The 27,928-nt window shown below is 43.9% G+C and overlaps 1 protein-coding gene across 1 annotated transcript in view; it reads right to left on the bottom strand.

Annotated features, from left to right (window-relative positions):
- Positions 1-825: 825 nt before the first annotated feature.
- The window catches only part of MRE11 (MRE11 double strand break repair nuclease), a 76,865-nt gene continuing 49,762 nt past the window's right edge, over positions 826-27,928 (bottom strand). Inside the window, exons 11-19 of the mRNA XM_078880099.1 lie at positions 20,654-20,757; positions 17,723-17,893; positions 12,167-12,226; positions 11,177-11,369; positions 4,958-5,068; positions 4,504-4,577; positions 3,523-3,605; positions 2,648-2,741; positions 826-1,251 (exon numbers count right to left, since the gene is read on the bottom strand). Coding sequence (XP_078736225.1) covers positions 1,225-1,251; positions 2,648-2,741; positions 3,523-3,605; positions 4,504-4,577; positions 4,958-5,068; positions 11,177-11,369; positions 12,167-12,226; positions 17,723-17,893; positions 20,654-20,757 — 917 coding nt within the window. The 3' untranslated portion in view covers positions 826-1,224. The remainder of the gene's footprint in view (positions 1,252-2,647; positions 2,742-3,522; positions 3,606-4,503; positions 4,578-4,957; positions 5,069-11,176; positions 11,370-12,166; positions 12,227-17,722; positions 17,894-20,653; positions 20,758-27,928) is intronic.

The raw sequence follows: 27,928 nt of genomic DNA, 5'->3' as shown, positions 1-27,928 counted from the left end.
TGTTAACACGCCGAACAGATTGACGTCCTGTGGAGAGCGGACCGCAGGCACCACCAAGCTACACAGCTTGTGTGCGAGGGCGCGAGCTTAACCCTTTAGCGTTTCCAAGACGTCTGCAAGTTGCAGGATGGGCGTCGGTTCCGTTCGCCGCTGAATCATTGAACGCGCAAGTGGTTGAGCGTTAATTTTATTTAGAGAAGCCGCTGTTTTGAAAAGACATTGTACTCTCCGCAGAAAACTCTAGCGACACGACCGCAACTCTACGATAGCTGGCGCCAAACTGTGCCACGCGCCCTCCCGCATGGCCTTGTGGGAGCCTCGCTACGTCTTCCGACCTCATGATGTACCGACAGTTAATTTATTTTAGTTCTTCTGATGACGTACACGTACGTACACGTACGTCATCAAAATGGGAAAGGGATGGGACAGGATTAAATGACAACAAGTCGTAGCAGCTCCACCAGAGTGGGCATGATGCAAGACAGAGGGTCACATTAGCGGTTGTATCGCCAATTAGTCAGCACACTGTGGGTGTTAAAACCGGTCCAGACTTTTTGCTTATGTTGAAACAATACCGATTAAATGATGCACTCCCAGAAGGCCGTGCGGCTGATGAGTTGTGTAAGAAATATTTTTTTTTTTACGTGGCAAGACGGATATGTGGAGACATACCGTCTGCTTATTTATTCCGTCATAAAAAATTCCCAAACAACGACGCAAACGATTATTTCGTATCAAGGGGTCAAGGTCAGGGGGTCAAAAAAAAAAGTCACACCAGGAGAAGAAAACTCCCCCCCCCTCCCTCCCATCTTGAGACTCCTTCAGCGCAGCATCAGATCGTGCCAGGTGGTACAAGGTGGGTGACACGCCTTGACGTTCGATGACACGTGTCACACCCTACTTAATCCGATTGATTGAGGACACATCGGCCTTTCGAACCTTGAGCGATGAGAAAAAAAAATCACACGGTGTTTTTTTTTTCACCTTTCTTTCTTCCGCCGACATTTGGTGATCAGATAAAGGCGATCGACACTCCCCACGTGTGAACGTTTAAACCGCCAATGGCCAGCCTGATGTGAATCTGGGACCCTGGCAAAACGTTGCCTTCATAAGCTCCTCAAGCAGCCCCAGCCAGCCACCCTCATACCCAAGGCTATAATGCAGAGGAAAATATTTAACGCGGATTTCAAACTGAACAATTTCTTCCTTCGACTTGTCCCGCTTCTATTTGAAAGGATTATAGTCTTCATCCTGTGAAAATAAATTTGATAATTATCCATCTGACCTGTGTTAAGAATAGAAAAAAAATTGGTAAAGAAATAAATTCGTCAATGTACGTACTTTTATTTGCACTCAAAAGTCGAAAATAAATTATTTTGATCCCAGAATGAATCACAATATATTTAATTTTCTTTATGCAAGCCAGTGACTTTTATTCAGCACGTCAAATTAGATTAATTCCGGGGTCAAAATACTATATTTCTACTTTTCAGTGCAAATAAAAGTGTGTGTAAAAAAATGTAAATTTGTTTATTTTTTTATTTTTACGTTTTAGTATCATTGTCATTTACTTCAATAAGGCTTGGACGTAATTTCTGGTCATTTTCAGTGATGTTGAAGTCCAGCAAAGAAAGAAAAGTAGCCTCTTCATCTCTCCGTTGATTAATATCCACATTTAATATCAGATTTAACGGGAATTGGTTGAATGCTTTGAATTTGAAAATATCTCAAAAATCAATTACATCTCAATTGTTTTGACCCCAGAATTAATCAAATTTGATTTGTTGAAACCCTTTAAAATGAAGCTTGTAAATTAAAATTGTATTTGTAGTTTAAGTGTTTTATGTTAATATTGCAAACATAATAAGTACATGTACATATTCATTCTAAGATCTCAATCCAGACAATAATAATAGTTCATTATTTTCAAGATAATTCGAATATATTTGGAACAGTGCAATAAAAAATGAAGTTAAAACATTTAGAGGCCCAGGATCGGTGGGACAGGGACCGGTTTTAAACTGAAATCATCAATTGTCGCACAAGATGAGTCTGTGTAGAAAATTTCAGCTAGTTAGGCTTCGTAAACCCGAAGATATTAAGCATCAAAGATTTGAAATAATCTAGACAGAAAACAGGGCACGTTAAATGTGTTCAAAACGGTGTTTTGCTAAGACACTCCACTTCATTTTTAATAACAAGATAATGAAAATAACAAGGTTATAGACAGTTCGCAAGTGAACATATGTTAGCGAAAAGGTTAAGAATGAGTAAGACTTCTTTAAAAGAAATGCATCTTAATGACACCACCAGGGGATAAGTTCAGTCATGGGTGATCTGCCTTAGACCATCACCTCACTGCACTCGAGCTGCCGGCTTAATGCAGAGGCAGTTGACATGTAAATTTGAAACCGTGGCATCTCAGCGGTGACAGATTATCGCACTGACCTCTGAACCAACTCGGCCACCTTTTGAACCTATGGTCTAAAAAATAGCAGGTACAATGCTTTGCATTTCAGCGACCCCTAGCATCTCTTTCAATTAACGGGGCAACTTGGCTGACGGGGCAACTTGGCTGACCTCGCGTGTAAGAAAAGTAACGAAAGGTCACCGGGTCCCTTCAGGTTCATCGCGGAACGTGACTCACCTCGTCGTTGTCGTCGTCGTCAAACATGACGCCCCTTTGGCTCTGCGAGCTCGTCCTGTAGGAGCCAGAAGGCGCCCTGGAGCGTCCCGCGGGACTGTGGGGCGGAATGAAAATTAGGCGTCTGAACGACACGCGTCAGATTCATCCATCCAATTCGATTCCTACGCTAAGGGTATGAGCGTCGAATCAAGCGTGTAACAACGGATTGTCGACTGGTTAAATGATTGCACACGCAAATTATATGATGTCACCATTTTTTTTCAACTTTAGGCCATGATGTCGGTAACACAATGGCCTAATCTTGCCAATTACATCATGGGATCTTTAACGCATATACGTATATTTATATGTCGATTTAAAGCTTTCGTGACTGCAGGGATTCATCTTCTTGGTTCTTTCGGTAAAGTCACGTAGAAGGGAAATAATAAAAGAATAAAAATAAAACATAATAAAATACAATTCTCACGACGTTTCGGCCACAACGCAAGCAGCCGTCCTCAGGTGAAGACCAGGTCTGTCGGAAAGACAGGACGGCTGCTTGCGTTGTGGCCGAAACGTCGTGAGAATTGTATTTTATTATGTTTTATTTTTATTATTTTATTATTTCCCTTCTACGGTACTTTACCGAAAGAACCAAGAAGGTATATGTATATGTTGATGCTACACGAGACAAAGCTATAGCCAGTTATGCGGTAGACTCATGGCAGAGATATTCTGTATAGCTCACAAATAAAAAAACACAGCCCCTTCTCCATAGCCTTCATGATGCTATAAGAAGGGCGTGAACACCAAATATACTTCTTTATTATTATTTTGTGAGTGGATATACATGTACATGAGAGTTAGTGTCGTGGTTAGTGCACTGCGCTACGAACCCGGTGACCTCATTTCGATTCCTCTCGCTGCTTCTCTTTGGAGATGCAGAAAGCAGCTCCGTTTCACTCTCACTGTCACTTATCTGCAAACATTAAACATTTCATGGCGAGGTTAAGACGTCATCATGGCCAGTGCGGTCGATGTCACAACGCATTTTCATCGCAGCAACTGACACCGACCCTCCGAGATATGCTCTTCTTTTTGACTTAAGTTTAAACAAAAACATGTTTTGCTCCCATCTGTATCCCGATCTTGCTGTCGACATCACGTCGCACAGTAGGGAGCAGCACTTTGCTACCCGCTCGACCACTGAATGTTCCTCGCACGACAATCGTACAGAATCACTACTCTCCGTGTCTCCGTGTGCATATATGGGTCTCTGTGTGAGTATATGAGTCTCTGTGTGCGTATATGGGTCTATGTGTGAGTATATGGGTCTCTGTGTGCGTGTATGGGTCGATGTGTGAGTGTATGGGTCTCTGTGTTAGTATATGAGTCTCTGTGCGAGTCTATGTGTCTCCGTGTGAGTCTATGGGTCTGTGTGAGCCTATGGGTCTCTGCGTGAGTCTATGGGTCTCTGTGTGAGTCTATGTGTCTCTGTGTGAGTCTATGGGTCGATGTGTGAGTGTATGGGTCTCTGTGTGAGTAGAGTATACAGCTCTCTAAGTGAATATGTTTCTCTGTATCAGTATATGGGTATCTATGTGAATATATGGGTCTCTGTGTGTGTATACGGGTCTCTATTTGAGTCTATGGGTCTCTATGACAGTATACGGGTATCTATACGAGTCCCTGGGTCTCTGTGTAAACTCGTGTCCACTGTGAGTGTTCTCCGAGGGCATGACCGGGGTTCAAACTCACCCAACTCTAAAGCCAGCAGCTGGATTAACAACTAAGACATTGGTTTATAACTGCTACTCAATTCATGTCCATATACGATGAGAATAATTCATGCAAACAGCCCCTGCTGTCGTGTTTACCTGTACGGGCGGGTTGTATTTGTTCGCAACAGATGTCGACCTGGAAGGCTTTTGTGTCGAAGTTGTAAACATTGCTTACACACACACAAGAAAAGGAAAATTAGCAGTATTCTCCACAAAATGCACAGGTTATGCTGTGATATTCCATTGAATTTCTAACAGATTTTTTTTTTAAACACGGATGGAGAATATATTGGTGGCTGATTGGCTCAATGGTCTAAACTTACAAACTAGAAGAGACCTGGCCATAAATGATAGCTCAACGAAGTGGCTTACCAAGTGGGCATTTATAGCAGCCTAATACTCTTAACCGCATGATTCAAAAGAGAGAGGGAAAAACCAGAGGACTCGGAGAATCCACGCGACATGCAAACTCCATATATACAACAGGCGTCAGGGTCGGGATCGAACCCACGCCCTCCTGCATACCAGGCCAACGTGCGTGTGCTCTCACCGTCAATCCTGGATTGTGGGGCGACGTTGCCCGCCGGGGCCTTGCGTCTGGCACTGGGGGGGGGCTCATTGTGAAAGTCCAATCCTAACCCGCCGGCCTTGCCGCGGCTGCCTGCAACGACGCATTCGCACAAACGACGACGTTTCACGGCGTCGACGGTCAGTGGACGCTCACGGTACGGGCCTTCCGGGTCAGGTCCCGCACCACAGATTAACGCGGCTGACTATGTACGGTGCGACAGAAGTAAAACAAAAAGTAAGGCAAAGATCCCCCGTGTAACCTCAACAGACTGTTGGGGCAAGTGCTGTTAGCGGGCAGCACCTATGAAGGCCGGAACTTCACACGAGGGAGTGGGTGTATGGAATTTATGTGGTTGAAAAATTGGTTCAGTGCTGGCAGGCCATGTGGCCAGATAACGAACGTGTCATCTACGTATCTCTTCCACAAAGAAGGACGTAGGGTGGATGTCTGGATGGTGTCTGTCTCAAATTTCTCCATGAAAACATTTGCTACCACAGGTGATAAGGGAGAACCCATTGGGGTACCCTCATTTTGTTTGTAGAAATGTACCATTCCAGGTGAAGTAATTGTTGGTAAGGCAATGCCTCACCAAAGTTGGTACATCAGGATTCAGTCCCTGTTGGACCAAGTCTCTTCAATGATTGCAATGGTGTCAGGTATAGGTACCTTGGTGAACAGCGAGACTACATCGAAACTGACAAGCAAATCATCTGGAGACAGTGAGATGTCCTTGATTAGAGAAACCAAGTGAGCTGAGTTAAGTACAGCTGAGGTGGACTTGCCCGTGACAGGAAGCAGGGTCTCAGACAAAAGGTGGGTGAGTTAATGGTGGAGACGATAGGACGGAGCGGGGTACCTTCTTTATGGATTTTTGGAAGGCCATAAAATCTGGGTGGTCCAGCAGCCGAAGGTTTTATAGAGAGCTGCTTGGTCGGTTCGATTAGAGAAGTCGAATTAGTGATGATATTATTCATAATCAACGTTTTTGGATTTTAGATCGCGTTATTTATAAAGGTGTCGTAACCCTCCACCACCCGACACGGCCAATCAGCAAAAAAAGTGTCACGTTGACAAAATAGTTCCTTGCTTTAGCCCACCGGTGTGTTGAAGCGTAAATCCACAACATTTCCAATTTTTTGTGATGATATTGTTGGTTTTCATAGCCAGGCGGTTGGTAGGATCTCTATTGATTTTGGTATAGCTGCCATCATTAAGAAGGTCGTGAATTATGTTGTTGTAAGTGGTTTTATCCATGATGAAAGTGGCATTGCCCTTGTCGGCTGAGAGGATGACAATGTCATCTCTCTTTTTTAACTGAGCGAGTTCAAAACGCTCGTCCTTGCTGATGTTGCTAATGGGTTTCTTAGCATTTCTGAGGATAGCAGCGATTTCAGATCTTGCAACGTCTGCCGGAATGCGTCCCAAACTTTTGAGAGCTACGTCGACCTGGGCAATGATGTCATCACCTGGGATGTGTTTTGGGGTGACTGCGAAATTGAACCCTTTAGCGAGTACCGATTTTAGGCTGTCGGAAATTGGACTGTTACTCTGATTGATAACAATCTTGTTAGACAAGACTCTCTTTCAATCACACTTATCATTAACAGATAAAATGTGAACATCTGATTGGGACCACGTAGATAACATGACAGTTTCCTCAACTACTTCAATGTCAACCAAATGTAAAGTTAACCTGATTGCTAAATCAACCTCCTGTCAAAACAGAAACCAGAGCTTGGCCATATACTGGAACAGACAGAGGTAATTTCTTGCCGACGAGTGGACGAGAAACTTTCTCATCTGCACGTGAACGGGAAGAGCGATGCAAGGGCAGTGTTGGCGTTAACAGAAACGTACGTTACGCAGAGCGGCTCAATGCTAACGGCATTCAAATCGGTCACACCTGAGGTCATTGCGTCTCAGCCACGCACTCGTGGCTAATGCGTTACTAATGCAACTCGCCTATTTGGCTGCTTCGTGTAATAGCTGTGCTAATGAATGAGACCGGCCACTCCCATTGTACGCGCGCACGCAAGTCGTGCTACGTTTACGGAGAGCACACAGTTGAAAGTGTGCGCCGATTTGCTGTACGTGTGTTGAACTTCTTTTGCACCGCACGTAGCGAACCGTGCGAATCGGAGGGGCGGCAGAAGACCACAGAATAAACACAAAAAGCAGTTCTAAGGAAATACGAGAGAGGGCTGATGATGCTGGTGGTCCGGGAACCAAACTTTGAGAACCGCTGCCCTAACACAAACGCTCAAGCAGTCTAACGCGCAGACACACACAGTGCAGAACTAACCGCTGCGCTACTGCTCCCCGCATACGTGGCCCGAGGGAGAAGCACTTTTTCTCCGGAGGTCATTTATTTCCCACTCTGCTTACATCGACTCTTTGAACATTCAGCCCTCAAAGCCATTAAGTGGATTCCGCGCGTACTCGGCATGCAACGTTTCAGCCGTTCGATGCTGGTCATGATAGGCGCATCGAATTGCGTGCGCGTTGAGAACACACACGTTTATTCATGATTTATGCAAATTGTACGCGAATGTTTACACGTGTTAAGGCTAATGGCGAGAGAGAACAGGACAGAAGAGAGGAGAACATCTAAATGCATGTTACAGGGTAAAATTGAGACAAAACAAATAGACACCTGAATAGAATAACAAATCCGAGCTGTAACAACAACAATAATAATGTAGATTTGTAAGGCGCATTTCATCCGTAGTAGATCCCACTAATGCGTCCCGTCTACGGAAAGTGGGAAATAAACAGAACCTGCAAAGGTACACGGCCAGACCTAGGGAATTAAAGGCCAATTTTAAGAGCTAAGTTTTCAAGACGGGCTTAAATATAGCGAACGATTGTTTTTTCATCCTTTGCACAGCAGGGAGGGTGAGACATTATGCAACTAATATCGGCCATTACAGGGACAGGAGATAGTTTTTGCAAAGATTTTGCCGGTTTTTACACGCTTTTATTTAACTCACTCCGTCTGTTATCATATCCTCAAAAAAAAATCTAACTCAATTTTTACCCACTTCCCAATGTGCTATCGACTGCAAACTTGGTATACTTATGTCATACTGATGACAAGACTATATTCTATGATTATAATTTTAAAAAATATATATTTTTAAACATTTTACACGCTTTAAAGCTTTCGTGACTGCAGGGATTCATCTTCTTGGTTCTTTCGGTAAAGTCACGTAGAAGGGAAGTAATAAAATAATAAAAATAAAACATAATAAAATAAAATAATTCTCACGACGTTTCGGCTACAACGCAAGCAGCCGTCTTCAGGTGAAGAATGAGACACTACCAAGCTAGGAGCTTATATATAAGCTGGGTTGGAGGTGGAAGAGCGCCTTAACAAAAAGAATGTGCATATGAAGAGGAATTTAGCATATTCATGGGAAATGCGTAGGAGGTGGGTGGGGGGGTTTCATAGTCATATTATGCCCATGCATTATGCAGGATCAGCTTATTGTAGAGTATAGTAAGTATACTGATGGTGCTATGCAGTTTATACTTTAGTTTTTTATGTAGTTTATACTTTAGTTTTCTACGTGGTTGTTTAGTAACTGCAGCTACATACTATTAACATTCCTTTCCTTTGTTAATGCTACTCCCTGCACCCCCCCTTGGTGCTGTTGATCCTGCATAATGCATGGGCATAATATGACTATGAAACCCCCCCACCCACCTCCTACGCATTTCCCATGAATATGCTAAATTCCTCTTCATATGCACATTATTTTTGTTAAGGCGCTCTTCCACCTCCAACCCAGCTTATATATAAGCTCCTAGCTTGGTAGTGTCTCATTCTTCACCTGAAGACGGCTGCTTGCGTTGTAGCCGAAACGTCGTGAGAATTATTTTATTTTATTATGTTTTATTTTTATTATTTTATTACTTCCCTTCTACGTGACTTTACCGAAAGAACCAAGAAGATTTTACACGCTTTTTTATTTAACTCACTCTGTCTGTTGTATCCTCAAATCTTGTACTCAATTTCAACCGTCTTCCCAATGTCGTATCGACTGCAAACTTGGCATAGGTATGTCATACTGATGACAATACTAAATTCTATCATTGAAAAAAAAAATGTAAACAATCTTTTTTACGGCTCTAATTGTCCACGCTAAACTCAAGTTGCCTGTAAATCACCACGTGGTCCCTTACGTCACGGCAAGCCTCGGGGAGTCACGCCCAGGGGCGGGGGATGTGGAAGGAGGGGAGGGGCGATGGGGGAAGGGGGCAGGGGGAGGGGCAGCTCGGACAGTACATTTCATTAAAGCGTGTTTAAAAAAAAATATATTTTTTAATATTTTATAGACTACCAACTTAGTCGGGAGGTAAAGGGAGGGTGGCTCCCACACCTCTTCCAAGAGGTCTGGTGAGAGTGGAAGAGTAGGCCAAAGCCCCAAGGTCCTTCTGCCTCCAATGGCGCGAGCTAAAATACTGCGGTGCTGCACGTATATCGTTTTACCTTGCTCAGCATGAAAAGTGGCAAACAGCGTTTAAACATATTCTTGGTTCTTTCGGTAAAGTCAGGTAGAAGGGAAATAATAAAAAGATAAAACAATAAAAAAATTCTCACGACGTTTCTACTGGAAGAAAATTTGAAAATTTGCTGTGGCTTTCACACCTGATGATGATTGCTTGTGTTGCAGTCGAAACGTCGTGAGAATTTTTTATTGTTTTATATTTTTATTATTTTATTATTTCCCTTCTACGTGACTTTACCGAAATAACCAAATTTTCTTGCTGTGGATTTCACACCTGATGATGATTGCTTGTGTTGCAGTCGAAATGTCGTAATAATTTTGTATTGTTTTATCTTTTTATTATTTGATTATTTCCCTTCTACATGACTTTACCAAAATAACCAAGAATATGAATCCCTGCAGTCACGAAAGCTTTAAATCAGCGTTTAAACAATCGTTAATTTACTCAACCAGGTTAAATCTCCGGTGTGAGTCTACCCAGGTAATTTTTTTTCCAGCCTCTGATGGGGGCTCCCACTGACAAAACATCCTCGGGGTGTATGAAGCACAAAAGGGGGCCACATCTGTCATGAGAAACTATCGGTCTTCTTCCACGGAATCGAGCGACATGAATACCCACTTCCTGTACCGTATGATGTCGATGACCAAATTCATCTGGAATGCACCGATAGGCTCAGGCCAGTTGCGTATGCAGCTTATCATTTTTATATCCTTTATATTAAGTTCGCTTGCTTGCTTACGACCGTGCAAATCTTTCGGTCGTTTTTTAACCCACTTCCCGTGATCCAATCGAGCTGACATTTACCACACAGACTCGTTGTGCGTGATAATTAATGTTCGTGAAAAATGTTTTTTCAAAATTTTACACTTTTTAGGACAAAAATATTATATTTAATTACCAATTGCTTAATGGTGCAATGCAATCAAGCCAGAGGACGAGAGGACTCTAGCCGCCACGCATATAAGGAATTTATAGTGAAAAACTTTGTTTTTACGGGTTATACTTGTTATAATCTTCTTTCGTATGGCAGATGTACATGCAGAGCAACAACTACAATTTCACGTTCAGGTGGTCAAGCCAGATAAACGCGTCAGGAGTAGCAGAGTGTATCGCTGCGATGTTTCCTTCGTGGATCGGGCATTGCGTCGTTACACGTTGCACGGTCTGTTCTGGATGAGAAGAAGTCGCACCCTGGAGAGTATTTTGATTAACATTTGTGCATCAGCTGCCACGGTTTATGCAGTCGATGTGGTTGAGGGTGGACCATTTTTGTAACGAGCAGGCCCTAAATACTCTTTGGTTCTTTCGGTAAAGTCACGTAGAAAGAGAACATAATACATTAAACAATAGCATACGACGTTTCGAGTGCAACACAATCAACCATCATCAGGTACAAATGAAAGAGAAAACAAAACCTAGTAAACTTAGAAATATAATGTAATACAACACAGATAGTCGGCTAACACAACAGTCAACACCCTACCTGGTTGATTACGCTCTTCCAAAGATTGCTAAATTTAAGAGAGAGCTTAAACACAGAACAAGAGACACATAGACAGACACGTAAGCAGAGAGAGATAACACAGAGACACACAGAGAGAGACAAACACACAGACACACAGAGGCCCTAAATAGCTAGCCGCCACGGATCACCTGACAGGCACCCAGCCCCGGAATACGACTCACCCCGACCTCCTCTCGTCGTCTTGCCCCTTGTGACCGCCGACCCCTGACCTCTGGCCCGACCTCTGCTGCCCTTGCCTCGACCCCTGCTCGTAGAAGTATGGACCTCGTCCGCCCTCTCCTCGTCGTCTTGGTCGTCATCGTCGCGATCACTCGTCTCCCCAGTGGGTCTGATTGCTCGGGAGCGGCTCACTGCCTATAGGACGGGGCAAGACAAGAGAAGAGAGAATATACTGGTTGGAACCTCCTGGTTACACCAGCCCACAGGGGATTATTGTGTCCGTCCGTCCGTTGTGCAGGGAGGGGCTGGGTGGGGAGGGGAGGGTGGGGAGGGGCTGGGTGGGGAGGCAAATGAGGTTCCCCGAGCTCTCATACTCTGATGGTTATCTTTGATTTGTGCGCCTTTTGGCGTCATCTGGTCCAACACCATGTGAGACTAGGCTCTAAGGAAAACTGTCTCGGGTGTGGACCAATCAACTTCAAGGCCAGTGCATACATTATCAGAGTTATGTTTTTTGTTTGCATTATGACTGCAGGTATTGTGGTCTATGCAAACATGACTCCTTGTAAAAAAAGGTGTCAGTTTTGTTGCCAGATAAAAGGGTAAAAAATAAACCCGTAAAAACAAAGTTTTTCACTATAAATCCTTTATATGCGTGGCGGCTAGAGTCTTCTCGTCCTCTGGCTTGAGATGGCTGCCACCTATGGATCAGATGATTGTCTGCCAGTATTAAGCAATTGGTAATTAAATATTTAATTTGTTTTCCCTAAACAGTGTAAAATTTTGGAAAAAAAATTTCACGAACATTAATTGTCTCGCACAACGAGTCTGTGTGGAAAATGTCAGCTCGATTGGATCACGGGAAGTGGGTTAAAAAACGACCGAAAGATTTGCACGGTCGTAAGCAAGCAAGCAAGCACGCAAGCAAGCAAGCACGTACGCAAGCGAACTTAATATAAAGGATTTAAAAAAAACAATTATCAAAATAATACCTCTTTGATGTCCTCGTCCTCCTGCATGTTTTTCTTGCAGGACTCACGGAAGTGACGCACCTGCAACGGGATGAGGCGTCTTTAGCGAGGGCAACGATGGCCAGACCACGCAGCGCACGAGCTGGGCGTGTAGTAGCTCGGGTGACTCGTTTGCTCGTTCGCTCCGCTATCGACCACGGAAGATAATGATCCACTGTGACGGGACTGCATTAAATTCTCGAGAAGTTTAAGATACTCAGGAATGATAATTGGTTTTTTACCCTTCGATCTGGCAACAAAACTGACACCTTTTTTACAAGGAGTCATGTTTACATAGACCACAATACCTGCAGTCATAATGCAAACAAAAAACATAACTCTGATAATGTGCACTGTCCTTGAAGTTGATTGCATTATGACTGCAGGTATTGTGGTCTATGCAAACATGACTCTTTGTAAAAAAGGTGTCAGTTTTGTTGCCAGATAGAAGGGTAAAAAAACAATTATCATATTTTTACTGGCAAATGAGGTTCCAATGATGCTCAGGAATAGTAAGATGTACTTTGGAGTCATTTTGGTTAAAAAAAAACTTAATTTTAGAATAGGAGGAATGTGGTACTTTATGGAGCCGTCTTCCAGGGGTTGCAAACGCGGTGATTTAAAAGCATCAGGTTCGGGAAGTCTTCTGGAAGACGATGCATTCTCCGGATTGCAAGACGCAGGGATGAACTGAGACTTATTCGTAGATTAGCATAGGTTGCCATGGAGACTGGAGGTGAATATAATGGAGACAAACCAAAGCATAACACAAATAAAGAAAATATTATCAGCGACAAGAACATGAAAAATATTTTCCAAATTAAATAACGGAAGTGTTATGATAAAAATGGCATTGTTCATGGTCTTGTCCACGGCCACCAATGACTGAACAAAATCGCCACTGTGTAAAATTTAGTTTTTTGGCACTTAAATTTGACATTCTTAGCAGATTCCGCACAACAATTACTCGTTAAGCAAACAGCGTGCGAACCACAACCAAAGCACAGCCTCCAGAAGATGTGATATTACTTTAGGACCCCCCCCCATCCCGTCACAATCTCATGATGCAACAATCCATCTGGCATCTGAGCCGATTTCATTGCTCCATCTCCGCGGTGGATGTTCTCTGGCACGCGTTCTTACAGGGGGAGGGGGGGGCGGCTACCGGCCGTCATCCATTACTCGCGACGCGTCTCGCCTAAGCCCAACGTATTCTATTAACAGCGACGACGATGTTTTATTATGTTTTATTTTTATTACTTTATTATTTCCCTTCTACGTGACTTTACCGAAAGAACCAAGAAGATGAATCCCTGCAGTCACGAAAGCTTTAAATCGAAATTTAGCGACGACGATGTTTTATAATTCGCGTTGTTGCTCAACCACAAGCATACTCTGCGCACTTTTCAGCAATTTTTTTTCCAACGTTGCATGTGGCTCATTTTGTAATGTTCCTGATATAATGGACATAATTATTCACCCAATAAAGGCTCATGAATCTCAAGACTCTTTTTTCAAGTTGGGTCCCTTCATTGGGCAGTGTGACCAATTACATTCACGAGTGCTTTGGCATAAAGGAAGGAAATCTGCAGTAGGTATAAAAGACTCTGTTACACAATTCAGGAAGACTTAAAACGCTACACAGAAGATGATTCAAGAAAAGCGGTGATGAAATTGTCATCTCCACACCACCTTGCAACCAGAAACTAAAACACCTTACACTCCCCCATTCAGTATCTCCTAGCTAAAAAAAAAATCTTTCTTAACTAACAAAATAGGACGCATTCAGGGGCAATTTTGTCTTTGTAGGCGTATTCAATAAAAAAAAAGATTTACTCTGTGCTTATATTCTGACAGCATGACTGTAACATAAACGGTGACAAGCGCTTAAGTAATGTTTAACACAAAGCGATAACAGTCATCGGTCGCGGATAAATCACGCTGCGTTCACCCTCATGGTGGTGATGATTGGTATTGGTGACGGGGGACGTATCTCAGGTTGGAGCCGACCGAGCGGTGAACCGTCCTGTGTGCGCACTGCATGTTTAATGCTAATAGCGCGCTGAACACATTTGCATAGACTAAATCTGCTCCGAGAGACATTAAGCCGAGTAAACGCGTTTTATTTGGCCAGCTGCGCAGTGAACCAAATATTATATGCACAATAAAATAAACAAACAACTTTCAATCTCTTCGTATTAAATACTTATAGAGCATCAGCCTTATAGGGCCTATAATTGGCTTTTCAGGATATGTGGCTGCTGCTACCGTGGTGGCCAGAAGTCTTTGAAAAAGTACCCACACTTTACCCCACCACCACACGTAACCTATTTATACTGCTCGGTGGATGGAGGCGGAGGGTTTTAAAGATTTAACACGTAGCAGGCTTTCGCGACCAATATTATTCATAATATAGGTTTTTGGGTCAGATCGCATTATTTATAAATGTGTCGTAACCCTCCACCACCCGACACGGCCAAACAGTAAAAAATGTGTCACGTTTTCAAAGGACAAAATAATAAACTTTTTAAGCCCACCGGTGTGCTGAAGAGAGAATCAACAGCATTTTAAAATTTGAGTACGACGTTCCATTCTTGCCCGATGAAGCTGATTGTAATTATCAGCGAAACGTCGTACTACTCAAATTATAAAATGCTGTTGATTTTCTCTTCAGCACACCGGTGGGCTAAAGAAGTGAATTATTTTGTCCTTTGAAAAACGTGGTGGTGGAGAGTTACGACACATTTATAAATAACGCGATCTGACCCAAAAACCTATATTATGGTTTTAAAGATGCTTGGGCGGGCGGTGTAGTGGTTTCCGCGCTGCGGTAAGAACCCAGAAACCCGAGTTGGAAATCTACTTACGGCGAACACCAGTAATGCTCCCACCCGTCTCTAGGTCAACTCAGCCTCAAATGAGTACCCGGTGCAGTGTGTTAACATCGTCACTGGGAAGACAAAGGTGGCCGGGTGTGGTCCTGGCCACCCACCCCCCCTTCGTGTGTCGTTTCAGCCTTCGTAGGTGTTCGCTGCCCCAGCAGTCTGTTGAGGCTATGCGGGGGATCTTTGTCTTTGTATCCGCAAAGCACCAACTCTGGAACAAACCAATCGAATGGTTAAATCGCTTACAACCAAATCCCTAATGGTTGCTCTACATGGGCCATACGAAATAAGAATCAGTGGTGGGGTGGGGGGAGCTTTTTCGGCCATGCAGAGATTTTAATTAAAAAAAATTTATTTTACCAGGTAAGGCCCACTGAGCTATGTAGCTCTTTTCAGAAGCGACCTGGCCACATGTGATAGCTCAACGAAGCGGCTGATGGTGTGGAAATGTGTAGCAGCCAAACACTCTAAACCACTGCAGCCTGCACCCTTTTAGTTCTCAGAAAGGGCATCTCACCCCCCCAAGGGGTGGGTGCATCCCAGGTTAAGAACCACTGCTATAAACGCATGTTTGATTCTAAATGTGGTGGCAAAAAAATAGAGGACCATGTGACTATGGGGAGACAGAGAGACACGCAAACTCCAAATATACAGCAGGCGTCAGGGTCAGGATCGAACCCACGACCACCTGCATACCATGTGAGGTAGTTAACATCTCCTCGCCACCGTGATGATGATGAGAGAGAGAGAGACACGCAAACTCCAAATATACAGGTGTCAGGGTCCGGATCGAACCCACGACCTCCTGTATACCATGCGAGGTAGTTAACATCTCCTCGCCACCGTGATGATGATGAGAGAGAGACACGCAAATTCCAAAAAAACAGCAGGCGTCAGGGTCAGGATCGAACCCACGACCTCCTGCATACCAGGCGAGGTAGAGTTAACATCTCGCCACAGCGGCGCCAAAAAATGGCGCAACCACCAAATGTGTCCACAATTGTGTTTGGTGGCGCGGCGAGCACGTTCACCGTGCGGCTCGCGTTTGCCTGTCGCCATCAGCAACACTCAGCAGCCGCCACGCAGGTCGAGCTAATGAAGCGTCGCAGAAATCCTATCTTCTCTACGCCGCCGCTGCTCCTCACATATCACAAATCGTGTCGTCAGTCCGTGGGAGGCAAGGCTCCGAAAAAGCCCCCCCTCCCCGCCCCCCCCGATGCGTTAATTACATTACTCGTTAGGAACGTGCAATTTGGTGGGCCCCCTTTCGTCGTGCATTATGAGGCACCCTCGAATTGCCGTGGCGATAAATCGGGAAGTTTGTCTGGGTAGTGGGCGCGTTAAGGAGTTGGCTAGCGGTGACACATGCAAGAGGCCAGCTACGGATGGCATTGGGAGATCTGGATAATGTTGGGTGTACGCTTTGATTGGGTAAGCGGCGTATGGCGTTAGCAATAGAAAGGATTGTTGGTGCAACAAGGCAAGAAAGGCGGCAGCGCGACTCAGTGATAACGCTCGGGCCTCACAGCAAGAAAGTCCTGGGTTCCATTCCTCACTCATGTGCCTTTCTGTGTGGTGATCAGAATCAGAATATTTATTTATACTGGAGGAATCCGATGAGCTATAAAGTTATTTTTCACAGATGTCCAGAGATTGTATGTCCTTCCCCTGTTCGGCAAGGGTTTTTTCTCAAGGTTCTCTGGTGTTTGCTCCCCACATAGCATGCAAAAAAAACTTCAGTGCAACTGGTATTAGCCCAAAAATATCCCAATGCAGTAAAAAGAATCCTGCGAATTACTCAACTGGAATTGCGCTGAGAAACATCGCCCCCCTGCTGCGTAAACTTGGCAAAACCTCGTCTGAATAAAAAATGAGTATTGAGACTCAATTAGGCTTTCCTGGGTAAACAAGCCTAATAATAATGGAAATAAGATGCAAAGGGAGTGAAGGTGAGGGTTAAAGACAACCATGTAATCATGTCTCACGCTTAACTGGGAAAATGCCTCCTAAGAATTAAGATGTACTATGTCTTAATAAAGGCTCAGATTATCTCTGATGAACAGCAGTTTTATAATAATTTTAAATAAGTATTATTTGTAAAAAAAAAAATCACGTTAAAATGTATTTGCAGCCACTTTTGTAAATCCACTTACTGAATGGAAGCCTCTCAGGCCACGTCGGTAGTAGTAGGGATCGTTTGACCATACTTCACCACGCAGGTAAATTCGAGTTGGTAAAGGGAGAGTTGGGGGGCAAAACTGTTCGGGCTCAGGTCACCGGGTTCAGAGCCCAGAACATCAACCGCCGCGCCAACGCATTATACCAGACTAATAATCATTGCGAAGAAATTTCTTTTTTTGCTTATAAATGATGCCGAGATTATCATCACGTACAAGGTAGTTGTTTTTTTACAGCGTTACCAATTAATTGCACAAAGTGAGCAAAATAGCGCTGCGATTTGTCACGGGCCTTGGCGGAGAGTGAGTGAAAAACGCTTCAATCTGCATCCTACTTTTCAAGAGCACACGCCGACAGGCAAAAAAACAGGCCAAAACAAGTGATAAAACGTGTGCGCGTGAGAAATTAACACCGCGGTAGGTCAGCGTTTCGATGCAACCTGGATGCGAATCTGAGACAGAACGAGCCCCCTGACCTCTTCACCAATGGTATCGACTGACGACACCTCCGTTTTCTTCAGATGTTCCTGCGTCTTCGCGAGCTGCACTTTGACCAGCTCCGAGATCGCCTCCTTTTCTTCCTTGTCAACAAACTCTTGCACCGCCGCACCCATTCCTCGTTCCGTCAACAGCGCCAGCTGCACGTTCTGAATAAAACACGCGCGCCACAACGCGTTAACGGAGAGCGCTGCTCACTGTTATTCGTCCGTACACCCATTATCCGATTTGTGGAGTGGTTGGCATGGTGGTTAGCGCGCCGCTCTGCGATCCCGACAAGCCGAGCTCAATTCCCGGACCAGGGGCTGACATCACCTACCCGCACTGACCAGTGTGGTGAAGAATGGTCAAACAACACCCATGAGCGATACGGCATGCGGGAGGGCCTTCATCCATCAGCGGACTCAAAAAGGCCTGTAAATTATTATTAATATTATTATTATACGACACTGCTGTTATTGGTGTCAAGAAATCTTATCCACGAGACGATTATCATCAGAGATAATTGTTTTTTTTTACCATTTAATCTGGCAACAAAACTGACACCTTTTTTTTACAAGGAGTCATGTTTGCATTGACCACAATGCCGGCGGTCGGAATGAAAACAAAAAAACACAACTCTGATAATGTATGCACTATCCTTGAAATTGATTGGTCCACACGCGAGACAGCTTTTCTTAGAGCCGAGTCTCACACGGTGTTGGACCAGATGACGCCAAAAGGCGCACAACTCAAAGACAATGCACTATCAGAGTATGAGAGCTCGGGGTAAGCATTTACACCATTGGAACCTCATTTGCCAGTAGCAAAATATTATAATCATCAGAGACTTTGCTTGGATAAGAGGAGTGACACATACGTGTTGACAAAGTCGTCATATTAAGCATATTTATATGCACTTTCCTGTGCGGATAAGAGGAGTAATTTATGCAAATAGACACGGATAACAGGATCTGTCTACAGTGGCCCCCACAAATAGAATCGAATGAGCAGAGTTACACCGTGCGCTCGTGAAACGTGCATTTGTCCGAGTGTACATCTCTGCGGAATAATTCCCCTCTGGACAAAAATTGCCCAAATCACAAATGGGGCCTTAATGGAACCCAGAATTTTACTGTCGCAGAGCAGATGTTCCTGCGTCTTCGCTAGTCGAACTTAAGTTAAGAAAAGTTGAAAATGTATGCAAAGTAACGAGGCTGATGAACTAAAACTCTTTGGCTTCCATAAAGTCCACGTCGTGGACTAATTGGTGGATTAACATTTCTTCTTTGCACTGCAGCTGACTTTTCCCGATGTGGGACAGACCTCACGCGAGGGCTACATTAACGTCAAATTGGTCGTGACAGCCTGCGTGTTAAGTACTGTAAGGTATTTTATTTATTTATTTTGCGACTTCTTTTTGAGATATTAAAATTTATCACTATTTTATCAGAAAAAATTCTCGATTTTTCCATGAAATACTGTATTTTAAAGAGGGTTTTCTGCATCCCAAAGTGTGATTTTATTATGCATCTACAGTTGTATAATGGAGGTCGGTGGGAAGATAGGGTTCGGTGTATGGAATTTCGTTTGACAGGCAACTTTTCTTGAACGTATCTGTTCCGTACACACATTGAGCACCCGTATTATCAAGCACAATTAAGCGAGTCAGGATTATCTCTTCAAGTGTGAAACTACGAATGTAGCGACACACTCGAGACATGAAATCGGATTTACTGTGGAGGCAATTATCAATACGAGACAAATCACTTGCACCCCACGCACTGCTTTTAATGTGGCAGAAATTCTATAAATTGGAGGCAGATTTTTTTTCTGTTTAAAAAAAAAACATTTACGTGCTCAAAAATATCAAAGATTTTTTGTTTAAACCTCTCGGTTCAGATAATTGAGTCAGTTCAAATAGATGTTTGAAGGTGAGCGCAGCTTATGACATTAAGTTATTAAAATAGCCAAACACCTCTTAATCTAATCTCACACGTAGGCTTTCACAACAATGTACGTCATCGTAACGGGAAAGGGTTAACCTTGGAGATTACAGTCGTGATGTCATTCAAGGTGACTGGTGGGGAGATTGCAAAGAGAGACTTGTGTGGAGGCATGAGGAAGACAAGCAAAAGGAGGAACAGAATAAGAGAAGGGAATGCCAATCTTGTGTTTATTAAACTTTCAGAGAAACACTTCAGTAACAATTTCTTGCCGTGGCTGTCACACCTGATGCTGATTGCTTGTGTTGCAATCGAAACGTCGTGATTTAATTTAGTTATTTCTATTTTTATTCTTATTTTTTATTTTTTCACCCACATGACTTTACCGAAAGAACCAAAGAGTATGGATCCTTGCAGTCACGGAAACTTCAAATCTAGAAGGAGCTGAGACCTTCAAACATGGCAACAGAATGTGAGTTTAAGAGGCTGCATGCTTCAGGCACCCGTAGAGACTTTACAACAGCAGTGTTCAGCCCTGCTGTACGGTGGGAACGGAGTTCAAATCAGGGACAGAACCACTTGGAATGACTTCCCAGGAAGGGGGTATGCTGCTGCGGTGTAATAGCGGCAGTGAACTTGCAATGCGTAGGTAACTAGTGGAAAAGATCGGTAGGTTTCTTAAACTCCCCCCCCCCACCTCTGTCCACCAAGCAGAACGAATGGGAACACCACAGTTGATTGATCGGCAGGTCGAGTGTTGTCGGAATCCACCCACCTCTTCAAAGACAACTGGCCAGTGTGGAAAAGTAGGCCAATTGCAATCTTAAAGCAACTCTCTAGAGCTCCCTCGCGTGCAGCAGGCCTGCGTGCAGGCAGGAAAATGAGCAATGCATTTTCAGGGCCGCACCCTTTTACCCAATTTCCTTAAATGACCCGAGGCATGCAAGGTGTTCGTGTGACGCCCCTGTCTGCTGAATAATTTACCTTTTCGGCGGATTTAAAATACTCTTTAACCAAGTCTTCCACCCGCAGCGTGTTCTCCCCGTGGGCCGCGTGTGAGAATGCCTGGCCGAAATCAATCTCGTCCCCTGGAAGAAGTTAGAACAGCAAAACCGATGTCAGTGCGGGTGCACAGTCCTCATTTTCGCTCAAGTACAACATGTGGTTCAGTGCCGAGTGCACGTGACACACAGAGTGGTCTGCTTTTGTGTGGTGTGTAATGTCACAATACCAGGGTGCATATCCCTGTCTGTTGTGAAACTGGTATTTCTTTGGCACGACACAACGTACGTGAATGGTGAAAAAATGTTAATGGGCCGAGTTTGAATGTGCAAAACGCTACGACGCTGCCTCCGAAAAGAAAATATAACCGGGTAACATTTTCAAGAAATGCCCTTTATTCGGAGAAGAAAGGGCACAAGGATTGACTGATGCACTTTGCAGTGACGGTGCCTTGGAAACACATTTCAAGTGTACAGAACATTTGAAGCACGCAGACACGTGGACAGTTCTCATTTGGCATGCGAGTATGAATGGTTTTCCATTACCAGATATTGAGCAGTAAACAAACCTTTTAAACAATAAAAAATGGGACACGTGCATTGATTGAAATTCGAACGTGCATCAACATGATGCGGGGTTTTGTAGCGAGGCAGCGGTTAGCGCCCATCTATGAACTCAACCGACCTCAGTTCGACTGCCAGGACAAAGCTATAACCGATTTCCCCGCACCTCCGATTAGAACGATTGGCTACGTACAGTGCGAAACAGATTCAACACACATACATGCGTAACGGTCCTTCACTAACTCGCACTGACCAGCGTGGTCAAGTATGATATTGCAGAACTGCATCATGGGAGGCCAATATATATTTTTGAGGGAGGCAGTTGAATGCCCACTGCTTTGGCCAATTATCCTCAGGTGAGAGCATTTGTACTACAAGTAATTTGCAAATAAGTAACTGGAATTTCACGTTCAACGCAATGGTAACCTTCCATAGGGGGAAAAAAATGCACATAGGTGTGATTAAAACGAGATTTGGGGCATTTCAGGAGCAGACAATGCGAGCCTCAGACATGCTTCTCCTCACTAATTTAGGTAGTCTATGCTCCCCATCAGTGGTTCTTAACCTGGTGTGCACGCACCGCCTGGGCGTGCGAGATGCACTTTTTGGGGTGCGAGGCATCGTCAAATTTTTGTTCGAAGGTATATCATCGAAACACAAATTAGGCACGGGCATGTAAGTACAACTACTTTGTTTCATCAAACCCTATGTATTTATCTTCTTGGTTCTTTCGGTAAAGGGCGGCTGCTTGCGTTGTGGCCGAAACGTCGTGAGAATTCTTTTATTATGTTTTATTTTTATTATTTTATTATTTCCCTTCTACGTGACTTTACCGAAAGAACCAAGAAGATGAATCCCTGCAGTCACGAAAGCTTTAAACCTATGTATTTACTAACATTTTTGTACAATTGAGAACCAAAAGGGATGCAAGGCCGCAAAAGTAAAGGTGAAGAACCACTCCTCTACATGCCCGGCCTGTATAGTTCTACGATTCGTACCAGTGGTGGGGGAAGATTTCACCTTATTGAGGGCCTAATATAACAATCTGACATCTTTGGAGATCGTAATCGAGCAGGCTATGCGTTAACTGTGTGTTAGCCGACTCTCTGTGTGGCATTACATTACATTTTCAAAATATTTGCTAAATTCTGTTTTCTCAAACTATTTCTCTCTCTAAAATGTACCAGGCTCTCATAGGGCCATTCGATCTTCTTTCCCTCGGTTGCTTCGGGGTGGATTCATTGACATGCTAATTTCTCTGCTCCAGCAGAACCACCTCTCTCTGCCCCCCCCCTCTCTCTTTGTCTCTATTTAAGGCCTCGACACAGAGGCATTGGGTAATCTGCAGTGCTCTCTAGTACTCGATTAGGGTGGCTACGATCTTTGCAGCGAAGAATAAATGTTACTTGCGGATCGTTTCCAAGCCATAGGCCTCAATCAATAGGCCACAAGTGACTGCAAAAATAAAAATTGTAGTGGATACCCAGAGACAAGCGACCAAAGGTAAGGCCTAAACCAAACCGAGATAGTTGGATAATTTCAGATCAGGCCTTTGACACTGAATTGTAACTGCAACAGCTGCGGCATCGAGCAAACAGAGGCTATATGCGAGGCGAGGTGACATCGGCAGTAAATGGCTGCAATCACTCCCAAAATGCTCTTTACTTCGCTTATAAATCTGTGGAGTCGAGAAAAAACCTTTTCCTTTTTTAGTTTCCTGACACTGCACAAGCACATGTTTACGACAATGTGCCAAGGTTAATTGCGCGCCGTTTACAAAAGAAGACTGGATCAGAACACGCGAGTGGATTGTGCAGCCAGCGTGACCCGGTTACACCTGACAGTGACACCTTTGACACTGAATTGTAACTGCAACAGCTGCGGCATCGAGCAAACGGAGGCTATATGCGAGGCGAGGTGACATCGGCAGTAAATGGCTGCAATCACTCCTAAAATGCTGTTTACTTCACTTATAATTCTGTGGATCTCGAGAAAAAACCTTTTCCTTTTTTAGTTTTCTGACACTGCACAAGCGCATGTTTACGACAATGTGCCAATGTTAATTACGCGCCGTTTACAAAAGAAGACTGGATCAGAACACGCGAGTGGATTGTGCGGCCAGCGTGACCCGGTTACACCTGACAGTGACGCCGAGACGCCGAAAAGTGCTCAATTTGGACGGAGGTCGAAACGAAGCGTCATCGCAGGAACAAGGGGACACGCGTGGCTCTTTGTGCGGCGAGCGTGCCCCACGGCTACATCTGCCTCCCCCTGGCTAATGACACCGAACGAGTAAACAGAGCTCTATTTTAGAGACGTACGTAAAAGGTCGAAGCGCACCGTCACCGATGTTACGCATTGCAAAGAGAACTGAATGCAGGGGTCACCAAGACCACAGCACGCACCACTAAGCCACCACTTGCAGCCAAAAAGCACGGACACCAATCCTGCGCTGCTGTGATCCATCTCGGGCACAAGCTCACGTCGCAATTGGGGTCTCACAATGCAATGTTGAATTGTCAACTCGCATCGACGGTTAAGCTCGTGACACCCACGTGTGTAAATCACACGTGCAACAGAATCCATGGTTGTAATCACCAGCAAAATATTGGTTCATCTTCTTGGTTCTTTCGGTAAAGTCACGTAGAAGGGAAATAATAAAAGAATAATAATAAATATTACGTTTTTTTTATTTCCCTTCTACGTGACTTTACCGAAAGAACCAAGAAGATGAATCCCTGCAGTCACGAAAGCTTTAAATCGAAAAGAAAAATATTGGTTGCAAATGCTGTTGTGGGTTAAGTCCCTAGCACACAACTGGTTGTGCCGAAGTAGTCACTAATTCTAGATTTGAAGCTTTCGTGACTGCAAGGATTCATACTCTTAGGTTTTTTTCTGTAAAGTCACGTAGGTAAAAAATAAAATTACTAAATAAAAAATAAAATAATTTTATTTTACTTCTATTATTACGTTTAGTAATTTTATTTTTTACCTACGTGACTTTACCGATAGTAACTAATTGTCACGTTCTGTTCACGTGACGAACCTTACTGATTGGCTGTGTCGGGTGGAGGTGGGTGTACGACACGATCACCGCATCACGCGCTTTCAGATGCGCTTCTGCGGCCATCTGGAGCGCTGTTCCTTACGATATGAAGCCACTGCACTTTCAAATCTATAATGACATTTCATTTCTTTACAACTGCTTTTGTTTTTATTTTTTTGTCCTTCCCCCGAGCACCTCTGATTAGCATGCTTGGCTACGTATGGTGCAAAACAAGTTCAACATACATACATAATACATTTCCACGATCAACCCCAAACAACTTCATCGCGGACAGAATCCACGTTATATTATTTATGTTTCTCGCAATGGGTTCATGTGAACCCTGCGACCATTAGTGGCCACTACAATCATCACAGACGCTGCCACGGTGTAAAGGTTAGCACACTGGCCTTTGAACCTAGGTCGCCAGGTCAATTCGATCTGGCAATGATGCGGCAGTTGCAACGGCTGGGCAAGTTACTTAAATCCCCGCTCCCACCACCAGCCTCTGCCCACCCAGCATCGTGGGATCGCATGTGGTGGGGTAAAGTGTGGGTACGTTCACCTGTTCCAGGCTATCACGCCAAAAAGGAAGAGTAGGCCAAAAACGCCTTGTGAGGCACCCTCCAGTGGAGTCCCATCGGCCAGCGGTAGCACAGATGGATAATACTGCAGGACTGCACCTTTACCACTAACAGTCGTGACCCCGATTTGAGAAAATTAATTAAATCGCTGAGCAGGGACAGGAGTCAATAGTGACACCTCTCATACTGACACTTGCTTGGGCTGTGCGTAAATCTGCTGCAAAGAGGGCTGGGGAGGAAAATTTGGTCAATGCCCTAATTATGACTTTTAAGAAGCCTCGATCAATTTCGATTCGATAAACATTAGCGGGGACACATCAGCCGTTAATGTTCTGCTCAGCATGGGGGGGGGGGGTAACGCGTGATTTGATTGCCCGGTAATGAGCTGCATCTCAAGGAAAGAGCCATCGCACATCATCGCACCATCATTTGGACCGAAGAAAATTAGTTTCGTGTACCTTCGTGCATTGAAAAAAACCCTTATTTTTCAGGCCAGTTCCGCCGTTTGCAGGAACCTTCCTTATAATGTAAATTAGCAAAAGTACCACAGATGGTGACACAGATGAAGAGAGCAGGCCTCCCCCACACAGGCCCTCCCAAAGGAAGCATCTTTGCTAAGACCAGGGTATTGAGACAAGAATGCATCGCACCACTGCTTTGCCAATTTATATCTCTCTCTCTATATATATGTAAGAAAATTCATTACATTCGTCAATATCACCGTGGCCTGAGAAGGATAAATATGTAACGGGTGACGTTTTGGGCAATGGCACTTATTCATAGTACACATGCACAGAGAGGTGAGAGAAATAACACTGGTCAACAACAACAAAAATTCTGGCCTGGACTTTTGCAGCTGTTTTAGACTAATTTCAGGGTGCTGATTCCAAATCTGATCTCAGATTTGCTCTATCACATCTCATTTTTATGCTATCGGCATACCCCATTTTCATTGATTTTACCCGTAATTAACTCTGTCACTTATGATTGCAAGTTGTTGCGAGTCAGTGACTGCTTTAGTGTTAAAATATGGTGCTGTATTTTTAGGATAGTGTGTTTATATTAGCATTTTATGTAGATATCCACATTTATTTAATATTTTTCTTCTGCAGTTTTTATTGAAAATGCAATATTTTATATCTCAAAAACCTGATGTGATAGACAAAAACTGATGCCAGATTTGGAATCAGCACCCCAAAATTACTTTAAAACCGTTGGAATACTTTATGCCAGAAAAAGTGTGTTGACCAGTGTAATGGATGCAAGTTTGACACACCATAGAACTCCTATGGTATAGAACTCGTGACTAAGATTCAACCGTGTCCCTCTGCCCTCTCGAACACACTGGGGTCGTGTCCAATCGAGGGACATTGAAGAACGTGGCCGAGGCTGACTCGAAAAATCAGGCGTTAGAAATGCACGTCTGGTACCGCTCCCGACCGTTACCCCTAGCGCGGTAGGGCAGCGAGCCCGGATGCCCCAGTCGGTCCCCCATTGTGAGGTGTGTATCGCTTTGAGTTTGGCACAAGTCACTTGTTAATTTGCTCCCTCCTCTTCGAAAAATCTACTTTTGTTTACTGGGTATTTGAATAATAATAATAACAATAATAATAAAAAAGTCCGTTCGATTGAATGCATGGCACCATCCGTTGGGCTATCCACCGGACTTGTGGGTTCGTTGATAAGATCGGTCCTGACACGTGATGGATACACAACTCTGGTTGGTACCAAAGGGTCTTCGTCGCCTACGCTTGTCAGATGATGATGATCGTGCTCTGACTGTCATGCCTATAGGCGATAGTTGCCCTGCATCCCTGATCTCATTGGACCCCAAGAGGGTTAAAAGTGTGAGTTCAAGTTCATTTATTAGGTATAGCCCTGTGAGCCATTCGGCTCTTGAATCGGGTGCAACCGCAACAAACAGACAACAAAAACATCAACAAGACAACATCGTAAAGTGACTATGTGCAAACAGAAAATCCAAGAAAAGACAGCAAAATATTGCAGAAAAAGCACCGTACACCAACACTGTGTGCAAAAATCCCAGTGGGATGCAAGTCAAACAACAACAACCACAAGACAACTTAGATTAAGGCCATCAGTCTAACTCTGTACTACAACAAACAAACATGGCCAAACCAAAAAACTGTTCGAAAATCACCAAAATAAAGCCATGAAAGCAATGAGTGTCACCAGCGAGCACGTGGAAGATGAGCCTATCTGTGTTGTGGGCGAACATCGTTAGGTCGGCTCAATTAAGATTCGGGAGAATGATACATTTTATTTGCCGTAGCTTCCGCGCTGGCAGTGGTGCACAAGCACAAATAATGGAAACAAAAAAACTCAACGCATTTATAAACAACACTGTGGCCTTAATTACATTTAAAAATATTTAAAATCAGCAACATAGCAGGCATTGACCCATATTCATAGCACATACACAGAGAGTCCAGAGAAAGAGTCTGCACTTAATACGACACGGGGCCTAATGAGAATTTAAAATATTTTCATGCTTTCTCATGACCAGTTTTTGAATGGGCATATGAATAGTTGCATAACCGTAGCTATTTAGTAACAGACAACACCCTTTAATAACGAAAATCATGACTGAATAAACGAATCAATATTAAAAGTTGAATTGTAAAATGTTGCTGGCACAATGCATTGTGGGAAGATGTATTCTGGTTGAGGACAAACAAGGCATAACCACCCCTTGGCGGTGGATTCCTGGGCTCCATTACCATCTCAATACAAGGAATTTGACTGCCATTATAATTGCGTTGCAGAGGATGAAACAAATTTCCCGAGCCCAATCACCATTTCCATAACTACCCGTACATTTCTGATACAAATTATTCGGCGATGCTGTTTCCGGCAGCAGCAAGCAATCAGTGATGCACTATCATTAAAAGCACTAATATAGCAATCATCATAATCATCCATGGTCAATCCACTGCTGGATGAAGGCCAAATTCACAGCAACCTCTCGTGATCGTGTGATACAGAAATATAAAATGTTATTGTTGACGAGATGTTAAGACTGCGGTTTGTCGGTCCCATTACG

Source organism: Lampetra fluviatilis, chromosome 56 (assembly GCF_964198595.1).
Source record: "Lampetra fluviatilis chromosome 56, kcLamFluv1.1, whole genome shotgun sequence".
NCBI lineage: Eukaryota > Metazoa > Chordata > Hyperoartia > Petromyzontiformes > Petromyzontidae > Lampetra > Lampetra fluviatilis.
Note: the sequence above shows the minus strand (reverse complement) of the source record. Positions and strands in the feature narration are given on the sequence as shown.